General features: G+C 53.2%; 2 protein-coding genes across 2 annotated transcripts; one reads left to right on the forward strand and one right to left on the reverse strand.

The window, feature by feature from the left end:
- The first annotated feature begins 1,106 nt into the window (after nucleotides 1-1,106).
- LOC121158280 (guanylyl cyclase-activating protein 1) lies at nucleotides 1,107-5,255 on the forward strand. Its single transcript, XM_040982973.1, has 4 exons — nucleotides 1,107-1,320; nucleotides 3,787-3,936; nucleotides 4,764-4,857; nucleotides 5,084-5,255. Exons 1-4 carry the CDS (start codon nucleotides 1,120-1,122, stop codon nucleotides 5,242-5,244), a joined length of 606 nt encoding a protein of 201 aa, XP_040838907.1. The 5' UTR covers nucleotides 1,107-1,119; the 3' UTR covers nucleotides 5,245-5,255.
- Nucleotides 5,256-10,933: 5,678 nt separating this feature from the next.
- On the reverse strand, nucleotides 10,934-17,192 carry GUCA1B (guanylate cyclase activator 1B). Its single transcript, XM_040982974.1, has 4 exons — nucleotides 16,926-17,192; nucleotides 12,909-13,058; nucleotides 12,005-12,122; nucleotides 10,934-11,295 (listed from the first exon to the last, which is right to left on the reverse strand). Exons 1-4 carry the CDS (start codon nucleotides 17,130-17,132, stop codon nucleotides 11,168-11,170), a joined length of 603 nt encoding a protein of 200 aa, XP_040838908.1. The 5' UTR covers nucleotides 17,133-17,192; the 3' UTR covers nucleotides 10,934-11,167.
- Between the last annotated feature and the right edge of the window lie 432 nt (nucleotides 17,193-17,624).

Raw genomic sequence — 17,624 nt, forward strand, 5'->3', positions numbered from 1 at the left:
AGAAGGAAGCAAAGGGAGACTCAGATAGGCCGAGGGCTGGCTCTGGACCAGCCCGGCAGCATCTGACCTCTGTGCACCTGCACCTCTTGGCCGTTTCCATTCATGAAGCAACTTTCACGGCTGGCCAGGGGCTCACAGGGCACTGGGCGGCAGAGGAAGCTGCTGCTGCTGCTGCTGCACTCCTAGGCTTGGCCCAGCTTCCCAGGGCTGCACCCGTGTGCCTGGGCTCTGGCTCACACACTCACATACATACCCCAGGGCACCAGACACACCCCCAAGTCCCTGCTACTGGTGTCAAGCTGAGTCACAGGGAAGATCAAGTACAAGTCCTTCAAGGTTGGGAGAGATGCACCCTCCAAGAATGTGAGGAGTGTGGCCAGAGAATAGGATCCGTGTGTCCAGGGGACTTGTGCATGTTTGTGACTGTATGTGTGTGTGCCTATGCATGTGTGTGTGTGTGTGCGTATGTCTGTGAAAACAGCTGTGTATGCTGATGTAGGAATGGGCTCCCTGTGACTGCTCTGGCCTCTTGGAAGCCCCCAGCATCTGCCTGCACCTGTGGTCCCATGTGCAGCTTATGCTTGAACTGTCTCGGGCATGGTGTCCAGGTGTAGGACCCTGTTTGTGTACAGACCCAGCAGCCCGTGTCTAGATCCCTGCAGAGGATCCAACTTTACCACCGCTGCATCTCAGGGCAGACAAGAGGGCCCAAGGACATGGTGAACCTCCTCAAAGCAGAGGAGCTTGAAGGATCAGAGTAGCCCCTGGCTGGCCACCCACTATGCCATGGTAAGAAGGGATTAGGTGATTGCAAACTGGGCAAGAACATCCTCTTGCCTGCAACTGTAATCCCCTGGCCTCTGCTTCTTGGAGCTTTGTTCTATTTTTACCCCAGCTCCCCAGGGTGCAGTGGTGAGTTGGGGGTGGGGGCAGCTTTTGACACTGGCTCTCTTCCCCTGTCTCCTATCAGATCCTTGCCCTGCTCTGCTCAGCCTAGCAGGAGCCAAGCCTGTGAGAGGAGGGCCTGGTTTGAGAAGGGGCTGCCCAGGTGCTGCCCTGAGGCAGGCAACAGGAACTGCCAGGCTAGGGGACATCTGCCTCCTCCTGCAGGCCCAGGAGATGGGCAACGTGGTGGAAGGCAAGTCCGTGGAGGAGCTGAGCAGCACCGAGTGCCACCAGTGGTACAAGAAATTCATGACCGAGTGCCCCTCTGGGCAGCTCACCCTCTATGAGTTCCGTCAGTTCTTTGGCCTCAAGAACCTGAGCCCGACGGCTAGCCAGTATGTGGAGCAGATGTTTGAAACTTTTGACTTCAACAAGGTACATGGGCACTGGGAAAGCGGGGAGTCTGGCCAGCTTGTAGGGGGTGATGGAGAAGAGCAGGGATATTTGCTGGAGCTGTGACTTCCTATGTCTAATCATTTATGTAGGAGGTAAACTTGCAATGTCAGGGGTTCAGTTTATGTGACATTTATTAGGCACCTGCCAGGAGGCAGGCCATGGGGACTCAGGAATGGATCAGACTCTGGCCCTGCCTCTCTCCCCATTCAGAGGCTGACTCTAGTGGTTTCCTCTGTCCCAGGCACCACACACTTCAGCTGCTTCCAAAATGAGTGTGAGCCTTGCCAAGGCAGGCATTGAGCACCTAATATGTGCTATGCTGTTTGCGGTGCTTTGGCAAAGATCTCCGAGGCTTACTGGAACCAACAAGACAGAGTCAGTGGATGAGCCTGCAGCTCTGGCTGCGCTGGGGAGGGCAGCCCGTTACCTGGGTCACCGTGACATTCTGTGGATGCTAAGACTGGGGACAGGCAGAGCTGCTTGGGCCACTGGGAAAACCAGGAGATTTCCAGTGCATGTGATCAAAGGTGTCCATCTCCCTGTGTAAGTGAGCACCTAGCTGGCTTGGGTAAGCCCCCATTGTTTCATCAGTAAATCTTCCCACTTGTTGCAACAATTCAGTCAAGATGGAGTGAGAGAATGCAAACCCACAAACCCTGCCCCACTGCTGATCCCCATCCCTGCCATCCCCTCCTGTGAAAGGTGCCCAGGGGAAGTTCCCCTCCCATGCAGATGGTCCAGATGCCATGGGAGGTGGCCACCCCCCTTGTCCCAGGAAAGCTGGGCCCAGTGGCTATTTAAGACACACTAATACTAGAACCAAGGGACTCAAGCTGATTATCAGCTTGGAGCTCTAGCCTCAAGGGCAGTGGCCTCAGGCCTGAGGGCTCTGCTGAAGGGGGCAGGGGGCACAAGGGAGCAGGATACCAGGAGGCTGGTTCCCGCCATGCCCTGGAAGAAGCAATCATCCCTGTACAGGAGCAGGGAGTCCTCAGCAGAGCGCCCCCTATCCTCAGGACACCTGCTGAACGACCCCTACCTCCCACTGTAGCATCACACACAGGATGCCAGGGAGAGTCGGACCCTTGGCCTTGGACTTGCCTAACTTGAGAGCCATTGCTTTGCCATCTCTGTCCCTTTTGTCTTTTGTAAGAACCACCTGTTCAATCCCCAAACCTCAACCCTTTCTTTCCATTGGAAGTAAGTCAGGGGCTGACATTGTGGCACACCTGTTGCTTACAGCGTCTGCATCCCCGACCAGAGTGCCTGGTCCGAGTTCCAGTTACTCCATTTCCCATCTGGCTATCTCCTAAAGCATCCGCTAGGAGACAGCAATGACTCAACTACTCGGGCGTGCCACTTATATGGGACATCTGGGATTGAGTTCCTAGTTTGGTCTGATCTAGCCTTGGTGTGCTGTTGTGGCCATTTAGGGAGTAATTCTTTCTCTCTCTCTCCCCTCTCTGTTATTCTGCTATTCAAACAAACGAACAAATACATATTTTTAAAATAAAAAGTAAACTAACCTCAAATTTTGATCCCCCCTGGCCTCCTTGATTCTGCTACACACAGCCCTGTTTTGGAGTCTTTGTCCACCTGGCACCTTCCTCCCCTCAGAATTCTGCTTAACTCACACCTTCCCTGGCACCCCTCACTGCCACTCACTCTGATGTCCAAGCATGGACGAACTTTAATTAGAGCAAGGACTGACCTCTGTGCCTGTGCTTTCCACCACTCCTCTCCTCCCAAAGCACCTCCCATCTTCTTTATTTTTTTTAAGATTTATTTTTATTTTTATTACAAAGTCGGATATATAGAAAGAGAAGGACAGAAAGAGGGGAAGATTTTGCGTCTGATTATTCACTCCCCAAGTGAGCGCAATGGCCAGTGCTGCGCCAATGCGAAGCCAGGAGCCAGGAAACTCTTCCGGGTCTCCCACATGGTTGCAGGGTCCCAAGGCTTTGGCAGCTCTTCCTCCTCCCACCCCAGCACCTGTCTCCTCTTGACTGGACCCACTGCAGAGGGGCGGGGCTGGTGCAGGGGCGGGGCCTTGCGTGGAGGGCGTGGTCCTGGCTGGGTGTGACCCTGGTGAGAAGGTCTTGGTTGAAACCTGCTGTGGGGGCGTGGCCTGACGAGAAGGGCGTGCCTGATTGGGTGGGGCCTGAGTGGGAGGGCGTGCCCTGTTGGTCGTGATGGTGGGAAGGGCGTGTCCGGGTGGGCGGGACCTAATGGGTAGGGCGTGGTCGGGGCTGTGTGGAGCCCTACTGGCAGGATGGGACCTGGAGGGAAGGGCGTGGTCCAGGAGGGTCTGGTCTGGGTCGGGAGGGCGTGGCCTGACTGGAAGGGCGTGTCTATGGGCGGGGCCTGGCCCGGAGGGCGTGGCCTGGGTGGGCGGCCTGGGTGGGCAGGCCTGGGCGCACTCAGGCTCTTGGCCCCCTCGTGCAGGATGGCTACATCGACTTCATGGAGTACGTGGCGGCGCTCAGTCTGGTGCTGAAGGGAAAGGTGGAGCACAAACTGCGCTGGTACTTCAAGCTCTACGACGTTGACGGAAATGGGTGCATCGACCGTGACGAGCTGCTCACCATCATCCGGGTAACGCCAGGTGCCGAGGCCTGGGCAGGGGCAGCAGCAGCCCGGAGGGACCGGGAGCTGACAGGAGTCGCAGCCTCAGGGTTGGGAGGGAATTGGGGCTGAGTGTCAGGAGGTGACCCGGGCCTGTCCCTCTCCGTCTGTGGCCTCAGTGTCCTCACGGGTACCAGCAGACTGGACTCTTGAGGCCCTGCCTAAGGCTGGGGCGCTGCCGCCACTTGGTTTCTTCTCTCACTGTCCCCTTAGTTTATAAAATCGGGACCCCTTAGCTATTTATTTGAAAGGCCGAGAGAAGGAGAGAGAGGGAGAGATCTTCCATCTACTTGTTCACTCCTCAAATGGCTGCAATAGCTCAACCTGAGCTAAGCTGATCCAAAGCCAAGAACCAGGAGCCTCTTCTGGGTCTCCCACGTGGATGCAGGGACTCAAGGCTTTGGGCCGTCCTCAACTGTTTTCCCAGGCCACAAACAGGGAGCTGAATGGGAAATGGAGCAGCCGGAACTAGAATCAGTGCCCATAGGGGATGCCAACACTGCAGGTGGATGATTCGCTTATTGAGCCATCGTGCCAGCCTGAGAGAGCTAGTTTCCATCCTCTGGCTCACTACAGCCAAGCCTGTGTCAGGCCAAGAGCCTGACACTCTATGCAGGTCTCCCATGTTGCTGTCACTCTTGGCTCCCTTTCAAATTAGCAGGAAGCTGGGTGGGAGGGCCTTGCTGGGCTCTGCTGGGAGATGTGGGTGTCCCCAGCCGGGTCTTTGCCTCTGCACCCAGAGTCTGTCTGGCGCCACTCACTCATGCCTCTCCTGCCCCCCCCCCCCCCCCCCCCAGGCCATTCGAACCATTAACCCCTGGAGCGACTCCACCATGACTGCCGAGGAGTTCACCAACACTGTGTTCTCCAAGATCGACGTCAACGGAGATGGTGAGGGACCTAGGAGGGGCTCACCAGGGGAGGCTGCCCAAGGATATGGGGCCCCCAGGGGGTGGGGCAGTGGGGAAGAGGCACCAAGACCCTTTGCTTGTCACCTCTTCCGTCTTCCCCCGGACGCTGGCCCCACAGCCCACATCCCCCAGCATGGACTCCGTGCTGGCCTCCAACAAGTCCAGCCCTGAGCCCTCCTTGCCACGGCTCCCTTTCTCTCCACCAGGGGAGCTGTCCCTGGAGGAGTTCATGGAGGGTGTACAGAAGGACCGGATGCTGCTGGACACGCTGACACGCAGCCTGGACCTCACCCGCATCGTGCGCAGGCTGCAGAATGGGGAGCAGGAAGAGGAGGCTGGCGAAGGGGCAGCTGAGGCTGCTGCCTGAGCCATCCACCCCAGCTGTTTCTGTGCTGGGCTCGGGGCAGTGTGCTAGCACCTGGTGTCACTGGTGTTCTTGTCTTATTCCCACGTAGAATCCACTGACCAAGAAGGCTCGGCTTCCCTCCTTGCAGAGCACGGTGGCCGCAGAAGGGCAGGGCTGGGCGTCCAGAGCCAGGCCTGGGGAAAGGTCACCTCTGGGTGACTTGGCAGGGACAGGCTCCATGTTCAGCATTCTTGTGGCCTCCCGCTCCTCCCATACTCCTGCTGGCCTCTCTCCCACCTTCCCCACTGGGCAGTGCAGTCCCCAGTCTTCTGGACGTGTGACTGTGAGGCAGGACTGGGCTTTCCCAGGGCTCCCTGGGTAGTCTTACAGAGGCTGTATCCATAGTCTCAGTGCGGGCACTGCACCCCCGTCCCCCAAGAGAGCACTGTAGCCCACGTATGTGTTTGATCCAGTCCTCTCTTGTGAGCACCTGTTGTGAACTAATGCTCAGTATAACATGACATATGAAGAAGGTGGCTTCATTCTCCAGGACCTCTTAGGCCATGAGGAGAGCCACAACCAAGCATGTCATTATAAAACATGCCAGGGAAGTGATGGTCTCTATAGGAGACACCTGTAGACTTGGAGACAGCATCACAGCAAAAACTCAATTCAACTTAGGATGTGAAAAAGGGGTTGAGTGCTGCATATAAATGTGGTATGTGAGAGGCTGGGGGTGCATCTGGGACATATGTGTGTCGCATGTAGTGGGCTGTGTGATACGTGTGGGGCACCCAGGTGTAAACTGGGAATATCCCTTAGGGCTTCTGTTTCATACAATGTGAAACAATATGGGTCGCCATGGCCAATAAAATACATGCATACTTTAAATGATGCTTACATAGTTGATCAAGGTGGGAAGGATCCAGGGTTAGGGAAAACTGGGTGTGATCATTGTTTCCAAGCTTTCTATTTCTTCTTCCCTTTTCTGAGGGGAGGGGAGATATAAGGGGATAGGCCAGACCCAGTCTCCCTACCATCCTGGTACCCAAGGATGGCGAAAGGCCACCCGATATCAACCCAGGATCACCGAGTGGTGCACGTTCCAAAGCTTCTGCCCAGGTGGATGCAATAGTTTCCAAATGCTGTCAATCTCGCTGATCTATGGATGAGGAATCCTTCCAATGTCCATTGGCTGACACCATCCACCTTATAGTCTCCAATCACCCAGATATTTGCTGTCATTGTTTGGCTGGGGTGGTTATCCATATGTTCCGTTCTCCATTCTCTGCTATGGTACCAGATGTCCTCTGCAGGCCCCAATGAGCTACCATGTCCTCCATGTGCACCATGGTCTGCTGTCCAGCAATTCATCCTCTGCACCGGGGAGGACCAGTTCTCCTGGGTGGGTTCATGGACCTGAACCAGGCAACCTGAGCCATGCCAGACCCCCCCACTCTTGGGGCCCATGGATCCAGCAACCACCTCACAGGCAGGCCCCTGGCCCCTGGCCATGCAACCCGGGACCTACTGGACCTCACACCCCCCAGGGCTCATGGACCCAGCCCACACCACAAAGGTGGGCTGGATGACCTGGACAGGACACCCAGGCTCTTCCAGGCTCCCCACCTCTGTGGCTCACAGATCCAGCATCCACCATAAAAGTGGGCCCAAGGCCCTGGGCCATGCGACTCAGGACCTCATGAACCCTCCACACCTGGGGCTCACTGACCTGACACCCACCATGTAGGTGGGCCCTAGAACCAGGGCCAGGGGACTCAGGGCCCTCCAGACCTCTCATCTCTGGGGCTCACGGACCCAACACCCACCACCTCCTGAATGACATGGTTCATCTTCCTTGGCATCCACCAGTGGGTACTTCTGCCTAGTTTGAGCCAACCTGCTCCCCAATTCAGCTTGTGATGGTTGGTGCTGCAGCCTAGCCTTTCCCAGGAAGCCCCCAGTCCCGGCTGGAGTGTGAATTGACTGGTGATGTGGCCTGACTCCTTTCCTTCCCGCACTCCATCCTGATTCTGAAATCTGCAAGTGTATATTATGAACTGGCCTGGCCCACCCCCTGACCTAACCCACATGTATGCCAATGGTGCCGTAACCTGGTCTGGTTTGGGCTGCTCCTTTCCTTGGTTCTTGTACATATCTGCAAGGCCTGCAACCTGACAAAGGAGTTCACCAAAACTGCTCTATCCAGTCTCCTCCCAGTGGCAGATCTTGCACATACTGCTGGGACTCTGGCCCAGGTTGACTTTATCTACCTGTTGTCCTGGCAGGAATAATATCCTTGCCCAATCGGCCCATACCCTTTCTCATTCTTACTGTTGGGTGTTGCAGCCCATCCACACCTGGTCATATCCAGACACAGCTCTCACATGGTTCAATGGGAGCTGAGACCTAATCCAACCCGCTCCACACTCACGCTCTCACAATTACCAGTGGGTGCTGGAGTCTAGCCCAGCCTGGTCCTTCCCAGACCCAGGCTACACCTGTGCCGGGGGAGATTACAGCTGTGTTCAGCCCAGGTCAGTGCACTGATTCTGGCACTGACATTCACTGATGGGAATTCCAACCCAAACGGGGCATCCCCTTAGCTATCAGCCAAGCCTATTCCCAGCCACAGTTCTTGTGCATGCCAACAGAGATTGCTGTTTCACATGGGTGAGCCCACATATTGCCTTGCAGATTCTATCCCCAGACCTGATTCACTCACATATCCGTCGACTTCATGGTTCAGCCTCACTGAAGCTGTTCCCTTTCCTGTTTCCCTGTTCCCTGGTGGGTTCCATGTTGTAGCCCTTCAAGTAGAGTGGCCTCACCATGGAAGTTCCAGAGAAGTAATTTCTCACCTGGACCTGACTCTAAGGTCCTTGCCAATGGCCACCTGTCCCATCTCTCAGACTCCCTGTAAGCCCATATCTTCAAGAGCTCAGAGACTCAAGCATTGAACCTGATCTGGCCTAGGTCCCCCACAACTCATGCAGCTGGGAGGGCCGAGCATCTGCGCCTCTAGGTCAAATTCACTTGGGCTCCTCCCACCAAGATGGTGGGGGTAGGTGGAGCTTGGGTCCCACACCTGCCCAAAACTGCCCAAGATCCCCCCACAGTGTAATTACTGTGGAGGGAGAAATCTCTTGGGCCTAGACAAGTCCAGGATTGTCCCATTGCCTGGCAGCAGTGGTCAGGGTAGGGCCCCAAGCATTGAGCCTAACCTGACCCAGGTCCTCCTTGTAGCTACCACAAGACTAGGAGCCACCATGACCATGTTTAGGAAGCATCTCCTATGGCCCCAAAAAGACAAAACACAAGTCTGTCAATCCATAGTGATGGGACATTTAGCCTAGCGTTTAAGAAATCCGCATCCCACCTTGCAGTCCCTGGGTTCAATCACCAGCTCTGGTTCCTGTCTCCAGCTTCCTGCTAATAGTGCAGGGAGACTTCCTTGCAGAGGTCTCCCATGGGAGAGACCTGGATTGGGTCCCTGGCTCCCAGCTTTGGCCCTGGGCCCTACCCCAGCCACTGTGGGCACCTGGCAAATGAACCAGTAGATGGGAGCTCTCTGTCTCATGAAATAACAGATTAAAAAAAAAAAGTTGGCAATGCTAATAAGCAGATAGGGATGGAATGTCTGGGTGACACTATAGACCTGAATCATGACAGATGACCAGCTATGGTGTGTGTGTGTGTGTGTGTGTGTGTGTGCACGCGGGCGCCTGCATAAGGCTGTGGGGATAGGTACTTGCTCAAGTTTGTATCACCCAAAGAGTGAGAGCAGGTGGGTGGTACTGTGAGAAGCCCTGTTTATGTAAGAGAAAGGTGTAGTTTTTTTTTAAAAATGTTTATTGAATTTTTAAAAAGATTTATTAATTTTTGATTGAAAAGTCAGATTTGCAGAGAAGCAGAGACAGACAGTGGCTGCAACAGCCAGAGCTGTGCCCATCTGAAGCCAGGAGCCAGGAGTTTCTTCCAGTCTGTCACATAGGTGCAGGGTCACAAGGCTTTGGGCAATCCTCCTCTGTTTTCCCAGGCCACAAGTAGGGAGATGGATGGGAAGTGGAGCAGCTGGGACATGAACTGGCACTCATATGGGATCCCAGTGTATGCAAGGCGAGGATTTAGCCACTATGCTATATGCTAGGCCCAGAAAGCTGTATTTTGTTGTTATTTGTTTCAGAAGAGACCCTACAATTCTCTCACCTTTCCCCTGCTTGGTGACTTGTGATGTCACAGGCATGTAACTCATTGAGTGAGCAGTGACCTGACCAGTCCTGGTCCAACCTGAGTCCCTCTTGCTGCTATGATACCTGATACTGCCTGGAAAGTAGGGCACTTGGCAATGGGTGGGCACCACTACCCCAAATCTTTGTATCCCCCAACTTGAAGAGCACCCTCCTGCAACATGTACTCCACAGAACACTAACAACTGTTCTAGCTTCTGCTCTTGAATGCTAGTGGCCTGGTCACAGGAACCTGGAAGCGACTCAGGCTGGGACATTGGTCACTGTCTTCTCAGATGCTGTCTCTTCCTCATTAGTCTCCCTGTAGCGCTGTCTGTGCGGGGATTGGCAACCATGTGGGAGGGCAGGGAGTGAAGCACCACGTCAGAGGGCACTTCACCGGGTGTGTTCTGCTCACCCCTCTTCTGCTCCTCACTAGAACCACCCCATACAGGGAAGCTGGCGCAAGCCCAAGCAGCAGGCATGGAAGGAAGGTGGGAAGCTGTACCATGGGCAGAGACAGCTCATGCACCTGCTGTCTGCAGATCAGGCCTGGGAGCACATCCACACGGGGGCCCACTCCCTGTGTGTTCCCGGGGCACCTGCCAATTTGGTTATGTGTGACCCTTATCTGGATTACCATTCATTTTTAACTTCCATGGTTTTTATTTCTCAACTTAACTTCCAAAGGAAAACCTGGCATGATGCTCCCACGAAACATCCTGATTGCGAAGCCCCAGGCGCAGTAGTTGAACTTTGTCATACATGGACTGGAAGGACCTAGCCACTCGGCTGCAGTACATGTCTTCCCAGGGCTCACAGGGGTCACACTAGTTCTTCCCCACCTGCTCCCAGGGGCGGGCAGGGCCCCCAGTTCCCCAGCTGCATTTCAGCCATAGCAGTTCCCTCCTAATCTAGTCTCAGTATTGCAATCATGCCTAAGAGTTGGGGAAACAACAGAACTCAATGACATTAAAAAAATGTTCATCTGCTCTGCTTGTGTGACCCAGCCTGCTCCTGCACAGGTGAGGGGAACAGAGGTTTGGGAGGGGAAGGCCAACAGAGACAAAGCCTGGCCCAGAACCAATGGCCCGCTCTCCCCAAGGAATGGAGGACACTTTCCTTCAGCCTCCCAGGAGACGTGAGTTTATGGCTGGGAACCATGGAGGGTCCGTGCAGGAATGGGAGCCTGGGGTGGAGGTGGGGAGAGGTTGGAGGACAGCAGGGACTATGCAAGTAGCACTGGGCACAGCGGGCCCCTCCCAGGGAAAGAAGATGACATCCTTCCCCTTGTTATGAGCCCTGGATCCTAGGGGTTATGTCCTTATTAACCCTTGCCCCGCTCCCACTGGCCTTGGTGGCAACACCTGCCATCCCCTTTCTCCTACTAGTCTTGATTGCCAGCCCATGGTGTAGGCATTTATCGTTGATTTTGCCTCTTCGTTGGCCTCTGCTTCCAACTGAGAGCCCCCCCACCCCAGACTCCTGGGGGCATCCCCCCATTCCCTCCTCCTGTCAGGCACAGCTCTGTCAGAAGTAGCTAATGGGGGCCGAGAAGAGAGCCCCTATTCCCTTCAGGTCCCAGCAACTCCTCCAGTGTCTAACCCCGTAGCTCTTCCCACTCAACCTCCTACTTAGCCCCACACAGGGGGGAGCTTGGTTACACTGAAATCTTGGGAGAGCTTGGGGGGACTGTGGAGAGGGTGAGGGACCCCTCAGAACATAGCACTTTTCCGCCTCTGCTGAGAGATCCAGCCTCCAGGGTTCACGTCCATCTGCAACATCTTCATCACCCACTTGTCCCGACGCGCACCTTCGATGAACTCATTCAGAGACAGCTGACCTGCGGGGAGCAGGTGGGTTGCAGAGGGTTGGGTCCAGGTGAGGGTGGTGGAGGGAGGAATGGAGGCTGGGACCTGGAGGAAGAACCCTCTCCTAGGATTTGCCCACAGTCCTTGGACAAAGCAAGCTGCAGTCTCAGGTCCCAAGCTGACGTACTCCAGGAGGCTCCTGGAAACCTAGAGCAGTTTGATGTCTGCAGAGTGAATGATGTTTTTTCGCTTCTGTCTGTGGTACCTCTAACACGCTGGATGGAGCCGAGAGCCCTTCTGTACATGGCCAAAGCTAGCTCACTCCCTGTGGAACCCTGGGGCTAGACATTGAGAACTATAGGAAAGGCACCCCAACTACCTTAAGAGGAGGACGCCCTCTGCCTGGCACTCATCCTACTGGCTTCTCGGACCACCCCTGATCCCCACTCTTCAGGCGAGAAACAAGAGCAGGCCAGGAATTGAAACGGATCCTGCAGGCCTGCCCGACTCCCAGGCTTCCAATCTTTCTACTGTACCTGTTGACCTACTGTGGTAGTTCCTGTGGAAGGTTGGGTCACTCCTGCAAACCTCATGTGATCCTGCCACCCTCCATCATTTTGTGTTATTCTCTAGGATACCAGTCATTGGGGGGAGGGGGAGGGCCCGAGGACACATGACTGGAGAGTGGAGGTGCAGGAGAGTGAGCAGCCCTCCCTACCTCACCAGCCCTTCCCCTCTTACCATCCCCGTTCTCATCCACCAGGAGGAAGATCCTGTCCACGACCTCTTCCGGCGTGAGCAGCTGGCCCTGCTCCTCCTGCAGATCTACCCGGCAGGCTTTCTTCAGCCTGTAAATCGACTGTGGAGACAACTCGGATGTGTGGATCCCCACCACCCACAGCCCTCAGTACCACCTCCCCTCGCTGGCAGAAAGCTGATCTATTCTAAGGCTGAATGATGGAGAAAAAGAGGGAGGGAGGGAGAGAGAAATCCTCGACCCACTGGTTCACTTCCTTAATGTCTCAAATGGCCAGGGCTGGGCTGGGCTGAGCTCCAGGAGCAAGAAACTCCATCTAGGTCTTCCACATGAGTGACAGGGACCCAAGGACGTGGGCCATCTCTCACTGCCTTCCTAACCACATTAATAGGGATCTGGGTCAGAAGTGGAGCAGCTGGGGCTTGAATCACCACTCATGTGGGATGTCAAGGTCGTACGTAGTACCTTAATCCACTGTGCCCCTCTTCGATTTACTTTATTATTATTAGACTCTTCTGTGTTTTCCTAATTGAAATGTTTCCTAGGGCATTGATCTTTTCAGTCTTTCTTATTTTCTCAAGTTTATGTTTTTTTCCAAGGCCAGCTTTAGCTGTGTTCCATGTTCCGATTATTGGTGTGTGTACGTGTGTGTTATGTCTTTGACTCATGCAGCATTTGGGAGGACACAGCCCAGACAGAAGGGGTTTTCTAGGTTTTCTGGGTTGCTACTTAGGTGACTTCCCACCTTGTCTAACATGACCTCTCCCCGGCCCCTAGCCCAGGAAATGCCCCTCTAACACTGCCTCTCTAACACCCCACCCCAGGGGCCGTGCTCCATGCCCCCTGTGCGCAGTGATCCCAGGGCTGCTACCACAGACAGACGCGGACCTGCACGATGTCAAGCAGCTCCAGGCGGTCGATGCAGCCGTTGCGGTCCTTGTCGTAGATCTTGAAGGTCCACTTCAGCTTGTGCTCCAGGGTGCCCCTCAACACCAGGTTCAGGGCTGCCACATATTCCAGGAAGTCAATGGTGTTGTCCTGTGTGGGAAGTGGCTGCTGCTGAGGCTGCTCCAGCCACAGCCCCTCCTGCCTGGGATGCAGGTGCAAGCCCTGACCATGCCTGCCATTGAGGCAGCCTCTGCACTTTCACTCAGGTTTTTCTTGGCCTCAAGGTGAGTGTTTTTTTTTTTTCTGGGGGGGTGGTTTCCTTTCTTATCCGTTATGTTCACCAATCCCCTTCATCCTCCAAGGCTTAGTGTGAGGGCCCCCTCCTCCAGGAAGCCTTCTTTCTTACACCACTTCAGCCACAGCTTTCTTAGCCCTACATCATCTTCATCTGTAGCACTTGCTGTCTATTCTACACACAGTGGGACTTGCTCTGGCAAATCACATTATGTCCCTTGGAAGAGAGGGAGGGATTGGCATTGCCTGCATTTCTCCCCCATGCCTAGCCCAGTGTCACTCATGCCCAGTTGGGTCCCATATCATGTAGTCAATGAGCAAATGATGGACTTGGACTGAATTTGGGTCTGAGGAGGTTCTGAAAGAAGATCAGAAAGCAAGGTAGTTTAGTGGGGAGGATATTGGGCATTTGCTGTTGTTTCTGTAATTTTCTGTTACACAATGAACACATGTATTTTTTTGTTACACCCCTGGTAACTTCCTTAGGGTAAAGTCTTAGTTATGGTTTTGTATTCTTTCACAATTATTTATTTATTTACTTGAAAAGCAGAGAGAGAGACAGAGTGGGCTCTTCCATCTGCATGTCCATTGCTCAAATGGCCACAATGGCCAGGATTGGGGCAGGCTGCCACTGCAAGTGGTAGCTTAACCTGTTTGTCCCACAACATCAGCCCCTATAGTTATCACTTATTAAACTTACTAAAAGCAATCTTGGTTTGCTTTTTTTACTTACAGAGAGGAAGAGAAAGAGAGAGGAGAGAAAACTCCCATCTTTGGCTTCTTCTCCAAATGACTGCAATGGCCAGAACTAAGCCTGGTCAAAATTGGAAGCCAGAACTCAATTCAGGTCCTCCCTGTAAGGGACAGGGACCCACTAACTTGAACCATCAAGGCTTCCTAGAGTCTACACTAGTGGAAAGCTTGAGGAAGGAGCTGGAGCAGCTGGGACTTGAACCAAGGTACACAGGTTGATGAGCCAAAGCTGAACAGCCACCCCTGGTTTTGTTCTCGGTGTGAACTGAGCATGAAAATGCAGCCCTTTCTTCACAGATGAGAACCTGAGCCTCAGCAGGTTCACTGCCTCCTAGCCAGCAGTGGCTGAGCTTGTCAGCTGCCCACATCTCTGGCTCAACGGGGAGGAAAACTTGCATTCTCCATTTGAGGAGCATCTCTGCCAAGCACGTGAGCCTGGGGTGTAGGAGTGAGTGTCCAGGGGAGAGCGAGAAAAGCCAACATTGAGGACAAATCCACTCTCCGTCTTTGGCCAGAACCTCTTGTCCTACAGCGTTCTCTCTCAACAGGATTCTGTCTTCACAGTAACCCCTGTGTGGTATAGCCACACCTTAGTGCGGTTCCTTCCCTTCCTGACAAGGCATCCCACCTCGCAGTTCCGGCACACACCCCGGATCATGACTGGGAAAGTTGCCAGTAAGACTAATCCCAGCCCAGGGCATGGGTCCTTGTCAGGTCCAATTATGCAGGACGGATGGAAACACCTCTGCCCACTGAGGAAGGGCCTGGGCATTGGGGCATCATCTGCAGCAGACCGGATGTGAGTTATGTAAGAATTGCAAAGGACCTGTGGCCTCCCTCAGCCTTCCTGTTCTTGCATCCCAGGGCGACCACCAGAGGGAAGAGGGCTGCAAGGGGGAGACAAGGCATTCCTTCTGCTGCCACCAGTGAACCCCCATTTCCATCGCCTCAGGTTCTGACACGTTAGACCTGTGAACACGGTATTTGCTCAAAATTCTCCCACTGACTACCTAAAACCGGAGCTCTCTGGCTAAAGGTTGCAGCAAGATGGGGAACAGAGTTAGCCCTTGTCTGAGGAACTTCTAGACAATTCTTTCCTACATTTGAACACTGGTCCACAAATCCCCGAGAGAACCCTTGGAAATGCCACAGTCTGAGGAGCAGCAGGATACTTGGTCCCTAGGTCTGTCCCTACAGGATGCGGCTACTGGAGGAAACAGCCACTTCAGGGCAGGGTTCCTGGCAGAGACCCCCTGACCCCATGTGGAAGCTGACCACATCACAGACAGGATGACCTGCCATCATGTCCATGGTGACCTGAAGCATACAGCAGTGACCCTTTGTCCAGTGACAGGAGGAGGAGAGAACCTTGCCAGAAGTGTAAAGACTTGAGTTTTCCTCATGAGGAAATACTGCACAGACTCACACAGCGGGGTTGGGGTGGAGGGGGTGGCATCCTACAAGATCACTGCCATCTTGCGAAGTGTCAAGGTCATGCAAGAGTTAAGAAAAGCTGTGGCTAAGGATTCTATACTAAAGGAGACTAGACAAGTAAAGGCGATTCCTGATCAAACTGAAAAATAAGAAGAAATCTATAAAATACACCAATGGGGAATAGCTTTCACACGTCACAGTAAACAAGGTGCCGGCTGTGTGTGTTGGTTTTACTTAATCACCCAGTATGGTATATGTGTCACAAAATGTTACCCCATATACGTTACTATGTGTTAACCAAAACTCATACTGATTCAAAAAGCACATTGTTGGGACAGCCAACTAAATCTGAACATGACTGTCACTTAGGTAATAAAATTTTGATCAATGTTAAATTTCTTGATTTAATAATTGCACTCAATGCCATCATTCTTAAGAGAAAATACACGTTGAACTATTTAGGGGCGAAAAAACACAGTGTCTGCAACTTTCTCTTATGAGAAATATGTGTATATTTGTATTTTATATATGCATGTTGTGTATGGCGTCTATGTGTACACAACCCATGATAATGTGTGTATACATGCAGAGAGAATGGTATGGTACTTGTGGTACGTTGTACAAGAGGGATACTACTTGGGCTGTTCTTGTTTTTGTTTTTGTTTTTGTTTTTGTTTTGCAAACACAGAATCATCAAAATCGAAAAATCTTTAAGGCATGGAAGAAGCTCTTGGCTCCCAGCTTTGGTTCAGCTCAGCTCTGGCTGTTGCATCTATTTGGGGAGTGAACCAGTGGTTGGAAGACCTTTCTCTACATATCCCTCTCTGTGTAAAGTCTGCTTTTCAAATGAAAATAAATAATTTTTAAGGCAACTGATTACTATCACATGCTGATTCAGAAGAAGAGAGGAGTTATTCAGGGAAATTACATCAGGGGTTTAGTAATCCCCTTCGGATCTTGGAGTTTTAGATGAATACAGGGCAGCCTCATGTATTTATGAGAGTGGAACTTGCCACTTATGACCTGATAGATAATGTATGTCCTGATACATTTAATTACTTCTCTTGATGTTTAATACTTCAAAAAAAATCACTTTCTCTCTCTCTTTTTTTTTTTTTTTTTTTTGGTGATAGAGAGTTCCCATCAACTGACTCACGCTTCAAATGCTCATACAGGTCTAGACTGAGTCAGGCTGCAGGTGGAGCTGGCAGCTCAATCCAGGTCTCCTGTGGGAGTGTGCCAGGAACTCAGCTACTTGAGTCATTACCACTATCACCCAAGGTTTGCCTTAGCAGGAAGCTGGAGTTAGGAGACAGAACTGGGCACTGGAGCCAGGCCCCCTGATGTGGGATGTGGGGATCTTCACTGCTAGGTGAAACGCCAACCCCTATTTCCCATTAAACCCATCGCTGCCTCCCAACCACCTTCTTGGCAAGAGAGCTCCTTCTAGGGACAGGGAGCTCGCCCAAGATGGCTAGGAAAGCGAAGGGCACCAGGCAACACTGTCCACCATCCCTCCCCTCCAAGGTACCTTACCCCATTCTTGTCGAAGGCTCGGAACATGCCCTCTACGTACTGAGTGGCTTCCTCATTGCCTGAGACTTTGAAGAAACGTTTGAACTCGTGCATGAAGAGGGTGCCACTGGGACACTCCACCACGAATTTCTTGTACCACTCCTGGAGGTCAGCCACATCCATCTCGCCAACCTCCTCCGTCTCCTCCCAGCTGAACTGCTGTCCCATCTTGGCCCTGAGCAACCAGAGTCTGTGCTCCCAGGCCTCTGCTGACCGATTGCTCAGGCTTGGACCCTCGAGTTTCTTTCCTCTTCTTGACCAGTGCTCTCCTCACCTTCAGACAAGACAGACGTGATTGGTAGCAGGGGTGGGGCCAGAGTAGCTTAGCCATCCTAAGACCATTAGAAGATTCCCATGGCACGTCTGACTCTAGGTCAGTTAAGCTCCCTCCAGTCTCCTCTCTCTACTCGGCTTTGCCAACCAAACACCCCAACCTTGCCTCCTTACCCTTCCGCAGAGGCTGAGGAGGGAGGGAGCAAGAAAGTAAGAAGCAGGCAGAGTGTGTGTGTGTTGGGGGAGGTGGGGAGAGGCTCCAGAGAGCCCACCCTGGAGATACAAGTGGCTCTGCAGTGCAGGCTGCTGCTGTTGGTCCTGGCCTTGCCTGCCCATGTGATCCCATGAGCAGTGGTAAACCTAAAGCCTGGGGAACGGTACAGTCCT

The sequence above is a fragment of the Ochotona curzoniae genome, unplaced genomic scaffold, assembly GCF_017591425.1.
Source record: "Ochotona curzoniae isolate NIBS_2020 unplaced genomic scaffold, NIBS_Ocur_1.0 contig_3819, whole genome shotgun sequence".
Lineage (NCBI taxonomy): Eukaryota > Metazoa > Chordata > Mammalia > Lagomorpha > Ochotonidae > Ochotona > Ochotona curzoniae.

Bases quoted from the DNA above. Each gene is read 5' to 3' on its own strand.
- LOC121158280 (XM_040982973.1), top strand. From the start codon at position 1,120: ATGGGCAACGTGGTGGAAGGCAAGTCCGTGGAGGAGCTGAGCAGCACC. The intron at 3,937-4,763 runs GTAACGCCAGGT...CCCCCCCCCCAG, and splicing joins AGCTGCTCACCATCATCCGG to GCCATTCGAACCATTAACCC. The intron at 4,858-5,083 runs GTGAGGGACCTA...TCTCTCCACCAG, and splicing joins GATCGACGTCAACGGAGATG to GGGAGCTGTCCCTGGAGGAG.
- GUCA1B (XM_040982974.1), bottom strand. From the start codon at position 17,132: ATGGGACAGCAGTTCAGCTGGGAGGAGACGGAGGAGGTTGGCGAGATG. The intron at 13,059-16,925 runs GTAAGGTACCTT...CTTCCCACACAG, and splicing joins GAGCCTTCGACAAGAATGGG to GACAACACCATTGACTTCCT. The intron at 11,296-12,004 runs GTAAGAGGGGAA...TGCTCCCCGCAG, and splicing joins GGTGGATGAGAACGGGGATG to GTCAGCTGTCTCTGAATGAG.